General features: G+C 41.9%; 1 protein-coding gene across 1 annotated transcript in view; it reads left to right on the forward strand.

Annotated features, from left to right (window-relative positions):
* The first annotated feature begins 12445 nt into the window (after positions 1–12445).
* The window catches only part of LOC111982831 (2-(3-amino-3-carboxypropyl)histidine synthase subunit 1-like), a 119808-nt gene continuing 106718 nt past the window's right edge, over positions 12446–25535 (forward strand). Inside the window, 2 exon segments of the mRNA XM_024014451.2 lie at positions 12446–12551; positions 13630–13779. Of these exon segments, the coding sequence (XP_023870219.2) occupies positions 12500–12551; positions 13630–13779 (202 nt within the window). The 5' untranslated portion in view covers positions 12446–12499.

The following is a 25535-nucleotide window of genomic DNA, read 5'->3' on the forward strand; positions in this document are numbered from 1 at the left end:
CTCAAAGCCCAGGCTGGGGCCTTTTCGTTAAGCTTTGGAACACCCACCGGCCCTCAAGCCAACAAGCCTGGGGCCTTGGTCCGTTAAGCTGAACACCCACGGCCCCTCACAGCCACAGGCTGGGCCTTTCTTAAGCTGAACACCCACGGCCTCACGCCACAGCTAGGGCCTTTCGATTAGCTGAACATCCCACCGGCCCTCACAGCCACAGGCTGGGCGCTTTTCGTTAAGCTGACACCCCCGGCCCTCACAGCACAGGCTGGGCCTTTCGTTAAGCCTGAAACCCCCCGGCCCTCACAGCACAGGCTGGGGCCTTTCGTAAGCTGAACACCCACCGGCCCCTCACAGCTCACAGGCTGGGGCCTTTCGTTTAAGCTGAACACCCACCGCCCCTCACAGCCACAGCCTGGGCTTTCGTTAAGCTGAACACCCACCGGCCCCTCACAGCCACAGGCTGGGCTTTCGTTAAGCTTGAACACTCGCACCCGGCCCTCACAGCCACAGGCTGGGGCCTTTCGTTAAGCTGAACACCACCGGCCCCCACAGCCACAGGTGGGGCTTTCGTTAAGTGAAACCCCACCGCCCTCACAGCCACAAGCCTGGCTTTCGTTAAGCTGAACACCACCGGCCCCCTCACAGCACAGGCTGGGGCCTTTCGTTTAAGCTGAACACCCACCCGGCCCTCACAGCCAGCAGCGGTGCCCCCACAGAGCTAAGAACACATATAACACTCCTCCTAACATATTCACACCGCACTTTACAGCCACTCAGGGGCCTGTAAGCACCCTGCCTTATTAAGGGAAGGATGTACGGGGGAGACGAGAGCTATTTGAGTTAGAGAGTAGGAGGAGGGCATAGTCAGAGAGAAGGCTAGGAGAGGAGAGGAGGAAAGGAGAGGACGAGAGGAGAGAGTAGTTTCTGCATTTAGAAGATTGGTTTGTGTTTTTCATGGTTTGAATTCCCTGCTGACTGTTTTAAATTTAGCCAAGAATCCCAGTATATAAACTATCATTTGGAGCCATTGTGAAATTGCATTACGGTAGACTACCCACTGGAGACTGAATTAGCCCATTGTTTTTCAAGTCAACCATCTTGGGATAAATGAGGTTGAATGTGACATGGATTGGAGTGGGAGATTAACTAGGGGCATGATAAACAAGATGAATCGATGCGAGAAGTCACAATCGGTACTCAGTGAATTCACATACTGTAGACGTGTTGTGTGTCAGTGTATTTGTGTGCATATCTGCATGTGTGTGGTTCTAATATGTTTGTATTATGTAAGCATTCTGCATGTCTCTATCTTGTACTATAGGCTCCAACCCCACAAGGTGAATCCAAACCCCCCCCTCTGCATCTTTCCTGTGTTGAGTCTTTCATCTTGTTTGTGGAAGTGCTAACTCTCACTGCCAAAAGGGCAGACAGATGCCCGGGCCGGAGGGAGCTGCTGTCCTGAATCTCTTCCTCAGCACACAAGGTGTGTCGCCTGGGGAATAGGGCTCAGTACGGGAAGAGCTGTCAAGAGTAACAGGAGAACCACTGGGATTACTGTCAACTGCCTCAGGGCAGTCTCCTCCTTTTCCTTGTCCTCCCTTCTCTCCCGTCTATCTACCTCCCCTCCTCTCCCCCGTCTCAGAACATCTATGGCATGGCATTTTACATTGACCTTTAAACTCCAATTAGCCACTTAATGAGAAATGAATTATGAATATTCCAAAAACCAACAGGGCTTAAGTTGCTTTGTCTCTTTTCACGCTCATTATCATCCTGCTAAGCCCTGGCCTGCATCACATTTCATTACAAAGGCAGGGAAATTATGTTTACTAAGACGCAGGTGTCTAAGGGCAAACTGAGATAGGGGAGAATTTTGCAGATTGTTTCATTTTGTTTCCGCTTCTGCTCACAGTTTAAAATAATACTGTGATTAATAATTCCAGAAATCTTCAGACTCGCATTACCCAGGAAATGTCTGACTTTATAGCTGTTAGGAATAAGAAATCCATCCACTTTTGGAAGCCATCAGAGTCCTGCCCTATAATCTGGGGTGAAATGGTTGACAAAGGAACGGCGAAAATGGTTTCCCGGAGTATCAACAGTTCATTAAATAAGTGAAATGCATACCAGTCCAGAGCTGCTATCGTCACAAAACACACACCCCTTTCGTTAAGCTGAACACCCACCGGCCCCTCACAGCCACAGGCTGGGGCCTTTCGTTAAGCTGAACACCCACCGGCCCCTCACAGCCACAGCCGGTGCCCCCACAGAGCTAAGAACACATATAACACTCCTCCTAACATATTCACACCGCACTTTACAGCCACTCAGACGGGCCTGTCACAGCACCCTGCCTTATTAAGGGAAGGGATGTACGGGGGAGACGAGAGCTATTTGAGTTAGAGAGTAGGAGGAGGGCATAGTCAGAGAGAAGGCTAGGAGAGGAGAGGAGGAAAGGAGAGGACGAGAGGAGAGAGTAGTTTCTGCATTTAGAAGATTGGTTTGTGTTTTTCATGGTTTGAATTCCCTGCTGACTGTTTTAAATTTAGCCAAGAATCCCAGTATATAAACTATCATTTTGGAGCCATTGTGAAATTGCATTACGGTAGACTACCACTGGAGACTGAATTAGCCCATTGTTTTCAAGTCAACCATCTTGGGATAAATGAGGTTTGAATGTGACATGGATGGAGTGGGAGATTAACTAGGGGCATGATAAACAAGATGAATCGATGCGAGAAGTCACAATCGGTACTCAGTGAATGTCACATACTGTATGAGACGTGTGTGTGTCAGTGTATTTGTGTGCATATCTGCATGTGTGTGGTTCGTAATATGTTTGTATTATGTAAGCATTCTGCATGTCTCTATCTTGTCACTATAGGCTTCCAACCCCACAAGGTGAATCCAAACCCCCCACCTCTGCATCTTTCCCTAGTGTTGAGTCTTTTCATCTTGTTGTGGAAGTGCTAACTCTCAATGCCAAAAGGGCAGACAGATGCCCCGGGCCGGAGGGGAGCTGCTGTCCCTGAATCTCTGTCCTCAGCACACAAAGGTGATGTCGCCTGGGGAATAGGGCTCAGTACGGGAAGAGCTGTCAAGAGTAACAGGAGAACACCTGGGATTACTGTCAACTGCCTACAGGGCAGTCTCCTCCTTTTCCTCTGTCCCTCCCTTCTCTCCCGTCTATCTACCTCCCCTCCTCTCCCCCGTCTCAGAACATCTATGGCATGGCCATTTACATTGACCTTTAAACTCCAATTAGCCACTTAATGAGAAATGAATTATGAATATTCCAAAAACCAACAGGGCTTAAGTTGCTTGTCTCTTTCACCTCATTATCATCCGCTAATGCCTGGCCCTGCATCACATTTCCATTACAAAGGCAGGGAAATTATGTTTACTGAAGACGCAGGTGAATCTAAAGGGCAAACTGAGATAGGGGAGAATTTTGTAGATTTGTTTTCCGCTTCTGCTCACAGTTAAAATAATACTGTGGATTAAATAATTCCAGAAAACTCTTCAGACTGCATTACCAGGAGAATGTCTGACTTTATACTGTAGGAATAGAACATCCACTTTTGGAAGCCATGCAGAGCCCTCTGCCCTAATCTGGTGTGAAATGGTTGACAAGGAAGCGCGAAAATGGCTTCCGGAGTATCAACAGTTCATTAAATAAGTGAAATGCATACCAGTCAGAGCTGCTATCGTCACAAACACACACACACACACACACACACACACACACACACACACACACACACACACACACACACACACACACACACACACACACACACACACACACACACACACACACACACACACACACACACACACACACACACACACACACACACACACACACACACACACACACATAAACAAACTCACACTCTCTCTGTAATTATTTGTCATCCTCTGTTAAGTGTCATGTTGTTGAATAGTGCCAAAGGCTTCCATGGTAACAACATCATGTATCGGCCCTATGATTGGATGAATCTCCTTTTGCTAAATGAGGTGTTTGGCATGCACTGCCAGAGTCAGAGGTGTGTAGGATAGCAGTCTACTGATTGAGCCTCAGCTCTCCAATGAGAGGTAATACTCTGTCAACTACCTGAGATGCAGTCTCATATGGACAGGTTCAGATAGGCTACAAATAGACAAATCCGTCTGCTCGAAATGTATTGATTGCCCTACCCTGATTTGTATGCTAAAAAGGGGAGATTAAAGAAACGATGTGTGTGTATGAGTGTGCATTGGCGAATGTGTGTGTCTGTGTGTGTTATTTCGATTTTGGGATTTTATCAACCTTTTAAAATCAACCTCATCAACAGAGACAGGAAGAGAGTCTTAAAATAGACATTTTTAAACAAGCGTCAGATTATGATTGGCAACAACGTTCTCACCCTGGATTCACTTCCTGTTTTTCAGGCAGCTTAGAAAGATTTAAGGCATCAGTCTTTACGTTTTGGCTCTACTCTATATTCTCCTCTGTACTCCTCTTTACCCAGCCCTACTGATACCTAGCCCACAATCACAGGAATACTTTGTTTCACAATAAATTGTAATGCAATCATGACAACATGTTAGGAGAATATTATGTTCTATTCAAATGGCCTCTTTAAATATAAGTCACAGAACAAGTTCCCTCATTTYGTCTGGCTGTCTGAATGTTCTCCACACATAAAGTGACAGACGGGTATTTAGAGTCAGATACTGTGCTGTGTAAATCCATGGTGATATCAAATCATTGTTCTGAGGAGGCTTTGCCTCAGGGTACTGTCTATGTGATTTCAGCTCTGGCCAGACTGCTGTTTGTCCTTCAGTGACAATGACAGACATAAATTCCCCCTGACTGTGAGTCTAGACCTCTGCTGAAGGTATCTAGAATGGTAACTGGTGACGTCTAGGAGATGATATTATCTCTGGGTGACACATCTCTGGGTGAAAAACCATCTCTGACAGACAGATAGTCATGGAGGGCCTCTTGATGCCTGAGAGGTTGATAGTTGGTTATTTGATCAGCTTGTCTCCCTAGTGCTGCTGAGAGCTGACTGAGTGGAAGCTGTAAGGCTGAGCTGAGTTCCCTAGCACCCACACACTGAACCCTGGGAGTAGGCAGGGCAGGGCTAGAGACTGAGAGCTGACTGACTGGGGCCACAGGTGTTTTTCTTAGTCCTTTACATTGTGTTCCACTGGGCTCATTATTGGTAAATCCTCTCTGTTGTCCCCTCCACCATGRACTGCCTGTACTGGAAAACAACAGGGCCAACTCAATAGGCAATGTGCTACTACTCTGGCACGTAATTAGAGATGATTTACAGAGAGTGATTATTCTATGTTACAAAGTTTGATTGCTCAAACAATTATCTCTGTATATMCTGTGGTGATGGAGCTGAATGATGAAGGAAGCGTTGGGCTTTTGTTRGTCTTAGATGCTGTATTTGAGAGGGAGAATGATCACAATTTTCCAATAATTAGCATACATTCAAAAACAGAGTACAGTTAGGCTAGATCTGCAATGTTTTGTACTCTCAAAGTACATTCGTTACAGTATCTGAGTCTGAGCTGTGCTTTATGTTGATGCAGACACATTTCCCAATGAGATATTTTGCAACAACCTTGTCAATCTGAATCTGAATGTCTTCTTTATGCCGAGGATGAACACAAATGAAAAGTACAAACTAACATGACTGGGGAAACCTGTGGGTATAGTGAATACAGAATGTCAATGGACAAGGGTGTGTGTGTGTGTGTGTGTGTGTGTGTGTGTGTGTGTGTGTGTGTGGTGTGTGTGTGTGTGTGTGTGTGTGTGTGTTGTGTGGTGTGTGTGTGTGTGGTGTGTGTGTGTGTGTGTGTGTGTGTGGTGTGTGTGTGTGTGTGTGTGTGGTGCCTGTGTGAGCGTGAGTGTGTGCGTGTGGTGGATGTAGGTGAGTGGGTGAGATTGTGAATGTGTAGAGACAGGAAAGTCTCAAAATGGCCAAGGAAAGCCTGTATCAGCCCCCTATAAGCCTGAGTGACATGCACCAGCAATTATAGCAACTCATAGCAGGGTATATACAGTCGACATCACACCTCCCTCTATCTATCGCAGCACTACTCTGACACATCTCCCTAGTGTCTGTTCCATGGATGACTGGGTATGGAGAGAGAGGAGAGAGAGGGGGGGGGGAAGGGAGAGACAGAAAAGAGAAGACAGAGAGATAAATCCAGAGACAGACAGCGAGAGAGAGAGACAGACAGACAGACAGACAGACAGACAGACAGACAGACAGACAGACAGACAGACACAAACAGACAAGACAGACAGACAGACAGACAGAAAAAAGAGAGACAGACAGACGACAGACAGACAGACAGACAGACAGACAGACAGACAGACAGACAGACAGACAGACAGACAGAAGAAAAGAGAGACAGAGCGATAGAGACAGAGACAGACAGCGAGAGATGGTATAACCTGCATAGTAATCAGAACCACCAGCTGCGACACTGCAACCCAGGGAGCAGGGAAAGGTAACAGACCACTAGCATGAGCAAGAGGGCCACACACAACAGGGATTAGTGATAGGGACAGAAACCAAAAACAGTGACAGCAGACTCAGACACACATGCTGTTCACACACAGATAGGACTGGCATGGCACACCTGCATCACTTTGCATACATAGACAATGTACTGCACGCCTAGACAGAGAACATTTCCACATCATGTCGGCTTATTGACCAGACTTACTTTGGATTCCATACAACATCAACAGAACTCAGATCAGGTTGGTAGGCTTACTAATCTGGTGCAGCTACATACAAATCATCCATTGGTTGAAAAAAGGTGTGTAATGCCAATAACCATGATGCCCTGTTCAGGTCTAGTCCATTACTTGGTAGTCAGTCTCATAAGGCCATCCTTCCTAATCTTGTCTCGTTAACTCAACTATTGGAACAGAAGCCAGGGATTCTGATGCTAATCACATGGTAATAATTACACAGCTAGTCACGACTTCTCGTCAACCTGAGGAGTGTTTCTGCTGTCACCGTGTCACTCCACACTCTCAGTTACTCACTTTGAATGGGAAATGTGTCACACACCAAATGTCAGGCCGGATGCATCAGCCAGGCTCCCCACAATGTGTTGTTCCAGGCACATATCTCAAACCCACCAAAGAACCTCTGAATTGTTTCCGTAAAAGCTAGCTGATGCCTCATCGACAGTCTATTCTGACTGGAGGGATTTTGGCATACTGTGAAATCTATATATTTTCCATGAACTTTCATGACACATCATCCCCCAAACCCAATATCTCAAATGAAGAACTACAGTAGTTACCATGACTTCAAAAGCAAGAAAGCATATTCAAGAGTAATTATTTAAATTGTCATTACATTTTATTGCAAATGTACATTTGCAATAAAATAATTGTATGTTTCTTGGCCAAACAATTGTTTTTCTCCAGCTATCCAAACTAACTTGGTCATTCTTGTAAAGTATTAATGCCATACATGTTATGTGAACTGTTCTCATTGTGGGTTAGTATCCTGCACAGCAAATACGGCTGTAAAGTGTACCACAGTAATAGCCACTCAATGACCATGAGAAGCATTTACATGACCATGAATAAGGCAGCTGACAGACAGTATGCAGAGTGGCCTGGTGTTCAGTCATACATTGTACACTAAAACACTGTTCTAACTAACTCAGAGTTAAACTACATATGTAGGATCTTAATTTGATCACCATGTTGCAGGATAAAATGTAAAACTTGTGTTGTATTTGAGGTTCAAAAAGGCTTCTGAAGTTTGTAATTTTCCCTTTGAAATTTGACTTGATTTTCACTTACGAAAAATGTCCATGAATAATAATCCACATAATAATTCACATTTCCTGTTGCTGCAGGAATATTTTCCTGTAGAAAACTGACTCAAATGAAGATCCTACATCTGTAACCTCCTGTTTAGTGTGGATGGAGTACTCCATCTCCAGACTCAACAGTGAGTTCCTAGCTAATCTATTTCTAAGAGTCTGTTCAGTTCATGATAATGGTCAGGGTACTTGAAGAACAGACATTTAGTTACTGGCTATGTGAGTTCATCATTGAGATGTCACATCTCCAACCCTGGATCAATAATCAATCTGATGATGACTGTCAGGGAGAGCTACAGTAGTGCTGCATGCATTAAAGGAGTTGAGAACAATACATAGGCAGTGACACATAGTTGAAAGCCAAACAGTGGCCTTTTATTGATGCTGGGTGAAATGAGGGGCACCATTTTGTCAGAAGTATAATGAAGAAAGATTTTAGAAATTATTTTTCTTCAATTGCATAATCTTCATATTGAAACAATCAAAGGAGTCAAATGATCAAGAGAGCAAAACATCAGAAAGATTACATCAAAACTAACAGACCAATTACAATGGTATTACTATGGCATTAACATTGCTTTGTCCATTGCTACTCATTGCAACAAATTCAATGAGAATATGGAAATCGTGTGTGTGGTGTGTGTGTGTGTGTGTGTGTGTGTGTGTGTGTTTGTGTGTGTGTGTGTGTGTGTGTGTGTGTGTGTGTGTGTGTGTGTGTGTGTGTGTGTGTGTGTTGAATGACAGGGGGATAGACAGAGTTCAATTTGTGTGCATGTGTGGTCAGGTCGTGCCATTGTCAGCATAACTCAATGTTTGAATTCTATGTAGTCCTCAATCACTATACAAAGTCAATGTAAGAGGAACATATTTTTTCTGCTTATTGACCACCAAAAAATACCCTCCATGAAGCCGTATGCAGTGCCTGTCTTGTCCGTATCACCTAGCCAGCCCTAGATCAATGCCCATGAATGAGAATAACCAGAGCGCACATAATGCTTATCCGAGAGACAGAGATCGGGCACAACTCATAAACTGCACTGCGGCATCAGCCGTTAATATCAAGTATACTATTCGTGATAGGCCTATGTCTGAATATTTCATTCCTGCCAGGCTCGCGCACACAGGGTTTAATGTTATGCAAATCTGGAAACCATGTCATCGTCGCAATAAATTGTCACGTTCTCGCTCAATACCTGCAAGAATCATTAGCCTACCATGCTGGTGTATCATCATAACATATTTTTCATCACCGATAGCAGCAGACATGATAACACCTGGTAGTCAACTAAGCATTTGCGCACTATTCAGTGGAGGAAAATTCATGGTGAATTTACGGAACAAGCACAGGGTGTTGTTGGCACAATAATAACTCATTGCTGCCAGTCGGATTGATGATGATAAAAAGTTCAAGCACACTTACCCCCTTTGAACATGGTGGAAGATTTATGTCGTCCTCAGTCTTTTGAAAATCATCTATTCTTGTATTCCAGACCAAACGTGCGCTCTCTAGTTTCGAAGTTATCAAAATAAAAGTTTAAAATGTTTATTTGTTTTATGATGGGTCTAATGTAGCTCCTCTTGTCACCGTGCCGTCCAGCCAAAACATTCAGTTGTGATATATAAAATTGTCAACGAACGTTAGTCTCCTCTCATCCCGTTGAGTAGGCTGGTCTATGGGACGGATCTTTTCAAGCAGGATTTGGAAAATACGCAAGGGTAACGTTACGCATTGCGAAGAAATGCATTGAAAATGTCCTTTCAAAAGCAAAATAACTCTGGTGTTCGGCTTGTGAGATGCCCCTTACAGATCGTTTCAATCCTTGATAAGCATCATTTTTACACTCACTTTAAATGAACGCAAAACATCTATCACCATGTTTTGGGCAAAACGACTGTGCTCACAGCCTGTCTCCAAATAGAGAGTTAATAATTTTAAAAGGGCAATCTAAATTCCTTCTCGAACGAAGTCGGATGGATCATATCATATTCGTTCAAATCTTTCATTAACAGAAGTTATTTAGATTCACATTTCGTCTCTGAAGTCGGATTAGGCGCTGGGTCCTCAAATCCTGATTAAAAACGTGGACTTTGATGAGTTTCGTTCCGTATAAATCCCTCCAATAATATATTCCGGCGCTTTCCCGTAGTGTTTGGGAACTGCAGTAATATTCCTGCCGTTCTCCGGTCTTATCTGTGAGGACCTTTCAATTTACGCCTCTCCCTCAGAGAATGTAGACTTTCGCCATTCTGCGCTCAATGTAGACTAAAGAAAGTAGAGCTGTGGGTCCACTCTGGCTCATCATTGCACCCTCTCGGTCCGTCTCTATGTAAGCTCGTTCCGTTATCTACGGTGTCTGCTGGCAAAGTCTGACATTTCAGCACTCCACTTGAAGGGAAAACATTACAATTATCTTATTATTACCTACATTCCAATTTCGTGTTTAGAGGGCAATGTTATTCACATAAATGAACAGTGTCAAATAAAACACACAATAACTTATGTAACTCAATTTAATAGCTTGTTTTCTTCAAATCTGTTAGCCTAATCAGTAGGATCCTTCATTTGCTGCAGGCTCTGAGAGATGGTGGAATTTGGTTTAGAAAAGTGGCCATGACCACTAGTGTGCCAATTCCTTGGCCATCTCTCTTTCAGGGAAACATTTGTAGCTTAGTTAATATGTTTTTATATTTTGGTAAGAGCACAGTGTAGACCTGCTTAACCTTTAATGATGCTGGCTGTTTATCTGTCATCCAATTGGCCCAGAGCACACTAGTCCTAAATCAGATAGGGTTGTTACTGAAAACAGGATGATGTGATGGGGACAATTTCTCAACTAATATTTGAAGAAAATAAATGGTGTTATTGATATTTCTTACTGATAGCTAAGGTGTAATACTGTGAAAGGCCTATTCAAGATTTCATGAGAATTTACATTTAAAGATCTCAGGCTTCAAGGTTCCAAGATTAGAGCTAATACAATTAGATAGAGGTTAATGGTTTCACATGGCTAGGGAGGATGTGCATGGCAATCAATAGAAATAACAACAAGTATAATGACCTAAACCTAATGTATATGAAGTTACCTAAACATTTGAATGAAATGTATTTCCTGGCAGAGAGCACAGTGAGATTCAGGGTGGTGAATATAGACCATAGAATTAGAATGATCCTTCTATGGTACAGATGGCCAGCTGCTAGATCTTTGAAGGTGGAGGCCAGCACAGTACTGTATGTGTTGTGTTGCTGTGTGTGTACTGTGCTGCTGGTGCCCTGTGCCATAGTGGGGCTGTGATGGTAGTTTTCCCAGGAGGAGAGACTTTCACAGCCAATTAGTCTCAATGGTTACTGTTGCTATGGTAAGAGGACTCATAACAATGGTTGCAGATAGAAGATAACACTGTATCTAGTGAGGATCATGAACCTTCCCACTGGCCACACACTGGTTTAATCAACATTGTTCAATGAAATTACGTTGAATAGACGTTGAATTGATGCCTGTGCCCAATTGGTTGTGACCCTACTTAGAACTACAACTATGCAACACAATTAATGGAAGACTTACTTCAATAGCATGGAAGAAAATGCAACAGCAAGCAGGCTTCAATTGTCATAAACATTTTCTTTCAAGAAATGTAGCTTGCTGTAGGCCTATTTTACATACTAAAGTATATGTAGGCCTACAGAGATGCATACACTTGAGACAACAACACTGTAAGAAAGAAGAAAGCAACAGGAAACATGGGAAATGTTGTTGCTAAATAAGGCAGTGTCATTTTCACGGCAGCTATCTCAATCCTCTCAATTCTTGTAGGCATGATATTTTGTGAGTCATTTCTGTCCCTTCCCTATCTCATTCATAGCCAAATTCTAACTGAACAGCAATGGCACAGACAGGAGGTGAAAATTAATGGGATCTAGTCATACAGATGTAGGATCTTAATTTGATCACCTTTGTGTTGCTGAGAATTTTCCTGCAAGGCAGGAAATGGAAACTTGTAGTGTATTTTAGTTTTAAAAGAGCTTCTAAAGTTTGTTGATTTGTCCTAACGAAAAATGTATCAACCCATACAAAAATGTCCATTATAATCCACATAATATTTCAAATTTCCTGTTGGATTATTTTCCTGCAGTGCAGTAGCAAATTGGCTCAAATTAAGATCCTACATCTGTAACTTCTGATGGAGCGAGAGAAGATAACAGTATGCATACAAAAGATTGAGTTGATAATGTTGCTAAGAATGAAGGTTACTGTTAATTAAATAAAAATAACATATTTTCTATTCCATTCTGAACAAATGCAACATTTTCTATCAATTCGTGTCAATAGAGATTCAGAACCGGCAGGTGCCTAGTGGTTATAGCGTTGGACTAGTAACCGAAAGGTTGCAAAATCGAATCCCCGAGCTCACAAGGTACACATCTGTCGTTCTGCCCCTGAACAAGGCAGTTAACCCACTGTTCCTAGGCCGTCATTGAAAAAAATAATTTGATCTTAACTGACTTGCCTAGTTAAATAAAGGTAATATAAAAAAAAAAACACGGACAGCGATGCACTGCTCGATTATCTCACATCGATTGTTCCGCCTGCAACGATGGCACTCTGCAATTGATTACTGGCACCTTTCTGGCTCCCCTGAAAACATGGCGGCGCCCACTGTCGAAACGCAAGTCGTTCCAGCTAAAAAACGAACCGGTAAGTATGAATCTCTTATATTAATGCTATCACATAATACTTAACCGAGTACGGGGTGTATGGGACATGCTTTTAACAAAAACATTATACATTGCCACCATGAATAAGGAATTATGACGCAGATACAACTAGCGACTAGCTAATGCTAATAACAAGGAAAGCTGACTCAAATGGTTTGAAAGAGTGATTAGCTAGCTAACTTCTAAAATATATTAAACATAATAGAAGATGTGTTTAAATATCTTTAAGGTCCAGGAACTAACGTTTAGCCAGTTAATCACCAGACACTTTCGCCCATGCGCAATTAGGCAAAGAGGTTACCTACCAGGTAGTCTGGCGGGGCCACCCTTGACAGACAAGGTCACTGTATTAAACCTAAATAAATAACCAATAATGCTTGAGGCATCCTTTACAGCAGGGATCATCAACTAGATTCAGCCACAGGCCGATTTTCTCTTGAGCAGATGGTCAAGGGCTGGATCATAATTACAAATTATGTGTAGACTGCAAATTGATCATAAGAAGCCCAAACATATTTATTATTTGACTAAAACATAATAATTTAAAACCTTGCTTACATTTGTATACAATAACATACAGTATATCGCTACTACTTTGGAACAGATTTCCAAAATAAAAATCACTTGCGGCTGATTTGCTGGTGTTTTTACAGTCTTTTATGACCAACAAATAAACACCCAAAAAATAACTTTAAACAAATAAATTCGGCCCTCGTGCCACTAGTTGGGGAACCCTGCTTAACATTAGGTTGCTCTTAGTTATGCTATAATAACATATAAACTACAACAACGTTGTATTAACTTGTTGTTATAGTGACTGGATTATCATAGCATATGGAGGTGAGTGGTTTTTGTAATGAGGCATATACAAGAGGAATAGGGATTGTGCAATTACTAAAACAATATGTAACAACTCGTATATAAGAGCAACTTAATGTAAAGTATTACCAATAATCATAACAGACTATGCCCCTACACCGTATTTGATCTGAAGCCTCCTGTCTTGTATGTATTTGTCAACTATCTCCCACAGTAAAATTACTTGATTCTTACCCTAGTACGAGGACCACGGCGGGTGGCCAATCAAATTCCTGATGAAATCCTGCAAGACCCAGAGTTACAGGAGGCTATCCGCGCTCTGCCTGCAAATTACAACTTTGAGATCCACAAGACAGTCTGGCGGGTGAGACAGGCCATGTCTAAGAGAGGTAAGCGCAGAATAGACCTATTCATTACATTTCTACTATCTATTAGGCTTGGATACTATACTCTATAAGGCTAGGTTAATATATTTCTTACACTATTACCTTACTGGAAAAGACTATTCAGGTGTGTCTATCAGTTCCTGACTAATGTATTGCTATTGGGTTGTGATGGTGATGAGAGGGGTTATTGGGTTGTATGGTGATGAGAGGGGTTATTGGGTTGTATGGTGATGAGAGGGGCTATTGGGCTGTGATGGTGATGAAGTGTTATTGGATTGTGATGTTGATGAGGGGTGAGGTGTTATTGGGTTGTGATGTTGATGAGGGATGAGGTGTTATTGGGTTGTGATGAGGGATGAGGTGTTATTGGGTTGTGATGAGGGATGAGGTGTTATTGGGTTGTGATGTTGATGAGGTGTTATTGGGTTGTGATGTTGATGAGGGATGAGGTGTTATTGGGTTGTGATGTTGATGAGGTGTTATTGGGTTGTATTGGTGATGAGGTGTTGTTGGGTTGTATTGGTGATGATAGGTGTTATTGGGTTGTGATGTTGATGAGGTGTTATTGGGTTGTGATGAGGGGTTATTGGCTTGTGATGTTGATGAGGGGTTATTGCAGACATGGGCAAACTACGGCCCGCGGGCCACATACGGCCCGTTAGGCTTTTTAATCCGGCCCGCCGAACTTGTCCAAATTATAGTAAAAACCTCKTTTTTTTCCCCTTTCCCTGCAATGCCCACGTTTCCCCAATAGATGGCGCACTCAAAACACATTGACCGTTGTTGGAGTGGCGCGTATTTCTCTTTATTTCACTTTAATTTTCACTTCGTTTCACGTCACCATTAAGCCCTTCTGTGAAAATGAGCGGACCAAAGAGAAGGAAAGTGGACAGCGAATGCCGAGTGTTTAATAAGGAGTGGACAACAAAATACTTCTTCACTGAAGTCCGATCAATCGAATCACAACAACGCAGGCACTACTCTGACACATCTCCCTATGGGTCTGGTCTCCTGGGACTGTAGGAGAGTAGAGGAGGAAGAGATAAGAAGACAGGAAAAAGGAGAAGAAGAAGATAAATCCGAGAAGGGACAGGACAGCAGAGAGAGAGAGACAGAAACAGACAGACAGGACAGACAGGGACAGGACAGACAGAACAGACAGACAGACGAGACGATACAGACCAGACAGACAGACAGACAGACAGAAAAAGAGACAGAACAGACAGACAGACACGGAGGACGACAGGACAGGACAGACAGACAGGACAGCAACAGAACAGACAGACAAGAAAAAGAGACATCGACAAGCGATAGACGACACGAGAGACAGAAGCGAGAGATTGAAACTGCATATTAATCAGAAACCCCACACCTCGACACTGGCACCCAGCGGAAGCAGGGGAAAGTAAAGAGCCACTAGCACTGACAAAGGGCACACACACAGGGATCATGATAGGACAGAAACAAAAACAGTACACAGACTCAGACACACATCTGTTTCACGCCAATATCACATATAGGATGGCAATGGCAACACCTGCATCACTTGCCATACATAGACAATGTCCTGCACGCCTAGCAGAGAACATTTCCACACATTATGGTCGGCTTATGACCATACTTACTTTGCGATTCCATACAACATCAACAGAACTCAGATCCGTTGTAGGCTTACTACCCACTGGTGCAGCTACATAAACAATCATCATTTAAAAAAGGTGTAAATGCCAATAACCATATGCCTGTCAGCTAGTCCATGATACTTGTAGTCTCCATTAAGGCCATATCCTTCCAACTTTCTCTGTACCAACTAATTGGAAGAAGCCAGGGATTCTGAGGCTAACACTGTAATAATACACAGCTATCACGACTTCTCGTCAACCTGAGGATTTCCCGCTGTGCACAGTCGTCACGACACTCTCAGTTCTGCACTTTGGAATTGAAATGTCACACACCAAAATGTCAGGCCGGAGCATCAAGCCGGCCCCCCACAGATGTGTTGTTCCAGGCACATATCTCAAACCCACAAAGAAACCTCTGAATGTTTGCCGTAAGAAGCCTAGCTGACGCTCATCGACATCCTATCTGGACTGGAGGGATTTGTGCATACTGTGCAATTCTAATATTTTCGATGAACTTCATTGACGATCATCCCCAAACCCAATAAATCTCAAATAAAAACTACGCTAGTTCCATGACATTCAAAACAAGAAAGCATATCAAGATTAAATTATTAATTGTTCATACATTTATGCAAATGTCATTCAGATAAAATAACTGTATGTTTCTTGGCCAAACAATTGTTTCTCTCCACACGCAAACTAAATGTCATCTCTTGTAAAGTATTGAATGTCCCAATACAGTTAGGTGAACTGTTCTCCATGTGGGTTATAGTATCCAGCAAATCGGCTGTAAAAGTATCCACATATAAAGCCGACGTCAATGACCCATAGAAGCATTTACATGAACCTAATAAGGCAGCTGACAGACAGTATGGTCCAGAGTGCCTGGGTTTCAAATCATAGCATTGTAACACTAAAACATGTACCTACTAACTTCAAGTTAAAACACATATGTAGATCTTAATTGATCACCATGTTCAGGATAAATGTAAAACTTGGTTATTTGAGGTAGCAAAGACTCTGAATTGTATTTTCCTCTTGAAATTTACTTTGATTTCACTTACGAAAAAATGTCCATGAATAATAATGCCACAAATATATCACATTCACGTCGCGCAGAAATTTCCTGTAGAAAACTGACTCAAATAAACCACATCGTAACTCCTGTTAGGTGATGCGTACTCCATCTCGCAACCCAACAGTGAAGTTCCACGCTAATCTAATTCAAGGATTGTTCAGTTCAATGATATAGGTCAAGGTACTAAGGAACAGACATTTAGTTAACTGGCTATGTGAGTTCATACATTGAATGTCACATCTCCAAACCCTGGATCAATATCAATTCTGATGATGACGTCAGGGAGAGCTACAGTAGTGCTGCATGCATTAAAGGAGTTGGAGAACAAATACCATAGCAATGACACATATTGACAGCAAAACAGTGGCCTTTTATTGATCCGGTGAACAGGGCAACCACATATTGCATAATATAATGAAAAAGAATTTTAGAAATTATTTCTTCAATGCATAATCTTCACTTGAAACACAGAGAGTCAAATGAAAACAAGAGCAAAACATACCGAAAAATTGCATCAAATAACAACGACAATTAATCCAATGGTAAGTACATTGCATAACATTGCTTTGTCCATTGCTACTACAGCAAACAAAACTTCAATGAGAATATGAAATCGGTTGTTGGTGTGTGGTGTGTGGGTTGTGGTGTGTGTGTGTGTGTGTGTGTGTTGTTGGTGTTGTTGGGTGTGTGTTTGGTGAATGACAGGATAGGACAGAGTTCAATTTGTGGTTGCTTGGCGATCAGGCATTGTGCCATTGTAGAAATCTCAATGTTTGAATTCTATGTAGTCCAATCACTATACAAAGTCAATGTAAGAGAACATATTTTTTTCTGCTTATTGACCACCAAAAAATCCCTCCATGAAGCCGTATGCAGTGCTGTCTTGTCCGTATCACCAAGCCAGCCTAGATAATGCCCATGAATGAGAATAACCAGAGCGACAATAATGCTATCCGAGAGACAGAGATCGGCACACTCATAAACTGCACTGCGCATCAGCGTAATATCAAGTATACTATTCGTGTAGCCTATGTCTGAATATTTTCATTCCTGCCAGGCTCGCGCACACAGGGGTTTAATGTTCAAATCTGGAAACCATGTCATCTCGCAATAAATTGTCACGTCTCGCTCAATACCTGCAAGAACATTAGCTACCATGGGTGTATCATCAAAACATATTTTTCATCACCGATAGCAGCAGACATGAAACACCTGGTAGTCACTAAGCATTTGCGCACTATTCAGTGGAGGAAAATTCATGGTGAATTTACGGAACAAGCACAGGGTGTTGTGGCACAATAATAACTCATTGCTGCCAGTCGGATTGATGATGAAAAAAGTTCAGGCACACTTACCTTTGGAACATGGTGGAAGATTTATGTCGTCCTCAGTCGTTTGAAAATCATCTATTCTTGTATTCCAGACCAAACGTGCGCTCTCTAGTTTCGAAGTTATCAAAATAAAGTTTAAATGTTTATTTGTTTTATGATGGGTCTAATGTACGCTCCTCTTGTCACCTGTGCCCGTCCAGCCAAAACATTCAGTTGTGATATATAAATTGTCACGAACGTTAGTCTCCTCTCATCCCTTGAGTAGGCTGGTCTATGGGACGGATCTTTTCAAGCAGGATTTGGAAAATACGCAAGGTAACGTTACGCATTGCGAAGAAATGCATTGAAAATGTCCTTTCAAAAGCAAAAATAACTCTGGTGTTCGGCTTGTGAGATGCCCTTACAGATCGTTTCAATCTTGATAAGCATCATTTTTACACTCACTTTAAATGAACGCAAAAACATCTATCACCATGTTTTGGGCAAAACGACTGTGCTCACAGCCTGTCTCCAAATAGAGAGTTAATAATTTTAAAAGGGCATCTAAATTCCTTCTCGAACGAAGTCGGATCATATCATATTCGTTCAAATCTTTCATTAACAGAAGTTATTTAGATTCACATTTCGTCCTTGAAGTCGATTAGGCGCTGGTCCTCAAATCCTGATTAAAAACGTGGACTTTGATGAGTTTCGTTCCGTAAAAATCCCTCCAATAATATTTCCGGCGCTTCCCGTAGTGTTTGGGAACTGCAGTAATATTCCTGCCGTTCTCTCGGTCTTATCTGTGAGGACCTTTCAATTTACGCCTCTCCTCAGAGATGTAGACTTTCGCCATTCTGCGCTCAATGTAGACTAAAGAAAGTAGAGCCTGTGGGTCCACTCTGGCTCATCATTGCACCTCTCGTCCGTCTCTATGTAAGCTCGTTCCGTTATCTACGGTGTCTGCTGGCAAAGTCTGACATTTCAGCACTCCACTTGAAGGGAAAAACATTAACATTATCTTATATTACCTACATCCAATTTCGTGTTTAGAGGGCAATGTTATTCACATAAATGAACAGTGTCAAATAAAACACACAATAACTTATGTAACTCAATTTAATAGCTTGTTTTCTTCAAATCTGTTAGCCTAATCAGTAGGATCCTTCATTTCTGCAGGCTCTGAGAGAGTGGTGGAATTTGGTTTAGAAAAGTGGCCATGACCACTAGTGTGCAATTCCTTGGCCATCTCTCTTTCAGGGAAACATTTGTAGCTTAGTTAATATGTTTTTATATTTTGGTAAGAGCACAGTGTAGACCTGCTTAACCTTTAATGATGCTGGCTGTTTATCTGTCATCCAATTGGCCCAGAGCACACAGTCCTAAATCAGATAGGGTTGTTACTGAAACAGATGATGTGATGGGGACAATTTCTCAACTAATATTTGAAGAAAATAAAATGGTGTTATTGTATTTTCTTACTGATACTAAGGTGTAAATACTGTGAAAGGCCTATTCAAGTATTCATGAGAATTTACATTTAAAGATCTCAGGCTTCAAGGTTCCAAGATTAGAGCTAATACAATTAAATAGAGGTTAATGGTTTCACATGGCTAGGGAGGATGTGCATGGCAATCAATAGAAATAACAACAAGTATAATGACCTAAACCTAATGTATATGAAGTTACCTAAACATTGAATGAAAGTAATTTCCTGGCAGAGAGCACAGTGAGATTCAGGGTGTGAATATAGACCATAGAATTAGAATGATCCTTCTATGTACAGATGGCCAGCTGCTAGATCTTTGAAGGTGGAGGCCAGCACAGTACTGTATGTGTTGTTTGCTGTGTGTGTACTGTGCGCTGGTGCCCTGTGCCATAGTGGGCTGTGATGGTAGTTTTCCCAGGAGGAGAGACTTTCACAGCCAATTAGTCTCAATGGTTACTGTTGCTATGGTAAGAGACTCATAACAATGGTTGCAGATAGAAGATAACACTGTATCTAGTGAGGATCATGAACCTCCCACTGGCCACACACTGGTTTAATCAACATTGTTCAATGAAATATGTGAATAGACGTTGAATTGATGCCTGTGCCCAATTGTTGTGACCTACTTAGAACTACAACTATGCAACACAATTAATGGAAGACTTACTTCAATAGCATGGAAGAAAATGCAACAGCAAGCAGGCTTCAATTGTCATAAACATTTTCTTTCAAGAAATGTAGCTTGCTGTAGGCCTATTTTACATACTAAAGTATATGTAGGCCTACAGAGATGCATACACTTGAGACAAAACACTGTAAGAAAGAAAAAAGCAACAGGAAACATGGGAAATGTTGTTGCTAAATAAGGCAGTGTCATTTTCACGGCAGCTATCTCAATCCTCTCAATTCTTGTAGGCATGATATTTTGTGAGTCATTCTGTCCCTTCCCTATCTCATTCATAGCCAAATTCTAACTGAACAGCAATGGCACAGACAGGAGGTGAAAATTAATGGGATCTAGTCATACAGATGTAGGATCTTAATTTGATCACCTTTGTGTTGCTGAGAATTTTCCTGCAAGGCAGGAAATGGAAACTTGTAGTGTATTTTAGTTTTAAAAGAGCTTCTAAAGTTTGTTGATTTGTCCTAACGAAAAATGTATCAACCCATACAAAAATGTCCATTATAATCCACATAATATTTCAAATTTCCTGTTGGATTATTTTCCTGCAGTGCAGTAGCAAATTGGTCAATTAAGATCCTACATTGTAACTTCTGATGGAGCGAGAGAAGATAACAGTATGCATACAAAAGATTGAGTTGATAATGTTGCTAGAATGAAGGTTACTGTTAATTAATAAAAATAACATATTTTTCTATTCCATTCTGAACAAATGCAACATTTTCTATCAATCGTGTGTCAATAGAGATCAGAACCGGCAGGTGCCTAGTGGTTAATGCGTGGACTAGAAACCGAAAGGTTGCAAATCGAATCCCCGAGCTCACAAGGTACACATCTGTCGTTCTGCCCCTGAACAAGGCAGTTAACCCACTGTCCTAGGCCGTCATTGAAAAAAATAATTTGATCTTAACTGACTTGCCTAGTTAAATAAAGGTAATATAAAAAAAAAAACACGGACAGCGATGCACTGCTCGATTATCTCACATCGATTGTTCCGCCTGCAACGATGGCACTCTGCAATTGATTACTGGCACCTTTCTGGCTCCTGAAAACATGGCGGCGCCCACTGTCGAAACGCAAGTCGTTCCAGCTAAAAAACGAACCGGTAAGTATGAATTCTTATATAATGCTATCACATATATCTTAACCGAGTACGGGGTGTATGGGACATGCTTTTAACAAAAACATTATACATTGCCACCATGAATAAGGAATTATGACGCAGATACAACTAGCGACTAGCTAATGCTAATAACAAGGAAAGCTGACTCAAATGGTTTGAAAGAGTGATTAGCTAGCTAACTTCTAAAATATATTAAACATAATAGAAGATGTGTTTAATATCTTTAAGGTCCAGGAACTAACGTTTAGCCAGTTAATCACCAGACATTCGCCCATGCGCAATTAGGCAAAGAGGTTACCTACCAGGTAGTCTGGCGGGGCCACCCTTGACAGACAAGGTCACTGTATTAAACCTAAATAAATAACCAATAATGCTTGAGGCATCCTTTACAGCAGGGATCATCAACTAGATTCAGCCACAGGCCATTTTCTCTTGAGCAATGTGTCAAGGGCTGGATCATAATTACAAATTATTGTGTAGACTGCAAATTGATCATAAGAAGCCCAAACATATTATTATTTGACTAAAACATAATAATTTAAAACCTTGCTTACATTGTATACAATAACATACAGTATATCGCTACACTTTGGAACAGATTTCCAAAATAAAAATCACTTGCGGCTGATTTGCTGGTGTTTTTACAGTCTTTTATGACCAACAAATAAACACCAAAAATAACTTTAAACAAATAAATTCGCCCTCGTGCCACTAGTTGGGAACCCTGCTTAACATTAGTTTTAGTTATGCTATAATAACATATAAACTACAACAACGTGTATTAACTTGTTGTTATAGTGACTGGATTATCATGCATATGGAGTAGTTTTGTAATGAGCATATACGAGGATAGGATTGTGCAATTACTAACAATTACATATCATTATGCCAAAATACATGATTTCTGAAGTGGTATCCGTATGGTAGTGTATATTTTTTTACTAAAACAATATGTAACAACTCTATATAAGAGCAACTTAATGTAAAGTATTACCAATAATCATAACGACTATGCCCCTACACCGTATTTTATCTGAAGCCTCCTGTCTTGTATGTATTTGTCAACTATCTCCCACAGTAAATTACTTGTTTCACCTAGTACGAGGACCACGGCGGGTGGCCATCAAATTCCTGATGAAATCCTGCAAGACCCAGAGTTACAGGAGGCTATCCGCGCTCTGCCTGCAAATTACAACTTTGAGATCCACAAGACAGTCTGGCGGGTGAGACAGGCCATGTCTAAGAGAGGTAAGCGCAGAATAGACCTATTCATTACATTTCTACTATCTATTAGGCTTGGATACTATACTCTATAAGGCTAGGTTAATATATTCTTACACTATACCTTACTGGAAAAGACTATTCAGGTGTGTCTATCAGTTCCTGACTAATGTATTGCTATTGGGTTGTGTGGTGATGAGAGGGTTATTGGGTTGTAGGTGATGAGAGGGGTTATTGGGTTGTATGGTGATGAGAGGGGCTATTGGGCTGTGATGGTGATGAAGTGTTATTGGATTGATGTTGATGAGGGGTGGTGTATTGGGTTGTGATGTTGATGAGGATGATTATTGGGTTGTGATGAGGGATGAGGTGTATGGGTTGTGATGAGGATGAGGTGTTATTGGGTTGTGATGTTGATGAGTGTTATTGGGTTGTGATGTTGATGAGGGATGAGGTGTTATTGGTGTTGTGATGTTGATGAGGTGTATTGGGTTGTATTGGTGAGTAGGTGTTGTTGGGTTGTATTGGTGATGATAGGTGTTATTGGGTTGTATGTTGATGAGGTGTTTTGGGTTGTGATGAGGGGTTATTGGCTTGTGATGTTGATGAGGTTATTGCAGACATGGGCAAACTACGGCCCGCGGGCCACATACGGCCCTTTAGGCTTTTTAATCCGCCGCCCGCCGAACTTGCAAATTATAGTAAAAACCTCCTTTTTTTCCCCTTTCCCTGCAATGCCCACGTTTCCCCAATAGATGGCGCCTCAAAACACATTGACCGTTGTTGGAGTGCGGCGTATTTCTCTTTATTTCACTTTAATTTTCATTCGTTTCACGTCACCATTAAGCCTTCTGTGAAAATGAGCGGACAACAAGAGAAGGAAAGTGGACAGCGAATGCCGAGTGTTTAATAAGGAGTGGACAACAAAATACTTCTTCACTGAAGTCCGATCAACGGCTGTATGTCTGATATGCCAAGAAGCTGTTGCGGTTTTCAAAGAGTACAATATCAGCCGTCACTTTGCCACGAAGCATGCGAACTATGCTAGCAAGCAGTCAACACAAGAACGGGCGGCTACTGCTCAGGAGTTGGCAGCTAATTTACAGAGTCAACAGAACTTTTTTCACCGACAAACTGCAATTCAAGAGTCAAGTACCAAGGCAAGTTATTTGCTGGCATTCAAATTAGCAAAGGCTAGCAAGCCTTTCTCCGAAGGCGAGTTTTTGAAAGAGTGCATGGTAGAGACAGCAGGTCTTTGTGTCCGGAGAGCAAAGCCAAGTTTGAAAAAATCAGTTTAGCACGCAGGACAGTGACTCGCCGCGTGGAACTGATTGACGAAGATATAGTCAGCGAGTTAAACAAAAAGGCGGAGTCCTTAAGTTATATTCACTAGCACTGGATGAAAGTAACGACATAAAAGACACTGCTCAGCTCCTAATTTTTTTAATTTAATGGGGAAATCCGAAGAATTCCCCGAGCTGAGCGACACAAACTGGCTTTGTGACTTTGCGTTTGCGGTGGACATATTTCCACACATGAATGAGCTGAACGTGAGGCTACGGGGAAAGATCAGTTTGCGCACGACATGTACACAAATGTGAGAGCCTTCAAATCCAGACTGGTTTTATCTCCAGGCAATGTCAAACAAATCTTTCGCCATTTCCCCACACTAGCCGTGCAGAAAGAGGCCGCCCGAAATGCGAAGAAATACTGCAAATCACTGGACGATCTGCACAGAGAATTTTGCCGTCGGTTCTGTGATTTTGAAAAAATTGACAAGTCACTTCAACTGGTGTCCTGTCCCCTGTCACAAGACCCCGAATCAGCACCGCAGGAGCTGCAATTGGAACTGATCGATCTTCAGTCTGACTCCGTCTCAAAGGAGAAGTTCAAGTTCTTAAACTGAATGACTTTTACGCTTCACTTAACGAGACGCGTTTCCAAACCTCCGGAGGACGCGCAGAAGATGCTGGTGTTGTTTGGCTCGACCTACGTGTGTGAGCAGACGTTTAGCGTCATGAAAATCAACAAAGCCCATCACAGATCCAGTTAACTGACCAACACCTCAGATCTGTCCTGAGAATTGCCACAACAAAACTAACTCAGACTTTGATGCACTGGCAAAAAAGGGAAGAACAACTTGTTCCCACTGAAATGGTGAGTTTTTCTGCTGTGTTATGAAAAAATGCATATGGAAAGTTTGGAAGTGCGTCTTTTAATTAAGAGCAATGCGCATTTACGCACAGCAGCGGTACAGTAGCTTTATTAAAACGCCGCACATCGCTCTTAATTTAAATTTAAATTTTCAGCTGCAGTAGGAATATTTAATACAGCCTATGTCTGTGTGCTTGCAACGATACACGTGTACTGTTTCGCGTGAAGCCGAGGGCGTCCGTGCGAGTTTGTAGAGCGCGCGGTCAGGACAATCCATCCAGTATTTTTGCGGAGTTTAACACAAGTAGATATTATTGAGCTTGAGTATTTCGTTGTGTAATAATATGTTTTGAAATGTTGAAAGTGATTCCATTTTTCAATAAATGTTGATTTCTTTAACTTTGCACCTTCGATTGAAACCTTATTAAAAACAGACGCAATCTTGATAAATCACAGTGCGTATGTTATTTTAATCTATTTACATTTCCCATCCCGGTATCTGCAAAATAGTATGTAAATGCCATATCTTGCATATCCTTGAGACAAATTTATTAACTGAAGGGCTATTTTTCACATTTGAAAGACAGTTAATAAATTGGGTTGTAGTGTTCTTACTGTGCTTATGAGGTTTGCACACACTACATTTAATGCTTTAGTATATCTCGGCCCAAACACTCCGCTCCAAATGCTGGCCCGGCCCTCTGCAAATTTTAGAAAACACCATTGTTGGCCCGGAGGTCAAAAAGTTTGCCCACCGCTGGTTATTGGCTTGTGATGTTGCATAGGTATATGGCTTGTGTTAAGGGGGTTAATTGGCTCTGTGATTGATGGGGTATGATTGTGATGTGGCTTATGGCTTGTGTTATTAGGTTTGGCTGATGTGTAAGAGGTTATTCGGGCTTGTTGAATGTTAGATTGAGGGGTTATTGGCTGTGATTTTGATGAGGTGGTTATTGGCTTTGATTGTTGATGGAGGGTTATTGGCTTGTGGATGTTGATAGGGGTTATGGCTTGTGAATGTTGATCGAGGGGTTATTGGCTGTGATTGTTTGAATTGAGGGTTATTGTTGTGGATGTGAA

The sequence above is a fragment of the Salvelinus sp. IW2-2015 genome, linkage group LG22, assembly GCF_002910315.2.
Source record: "Salvelinus sp. IW2-2015 linkage group LG22, ASM291031v2, whole genome shotgun sequence".
NCBI classification, from domain to species: Eukaryota; Metazoa; Chordata; class Actinopteri; order Salmoniformes; family Salmonidae; genus Salvelinus; species Salvelinus sp. IW2-2015.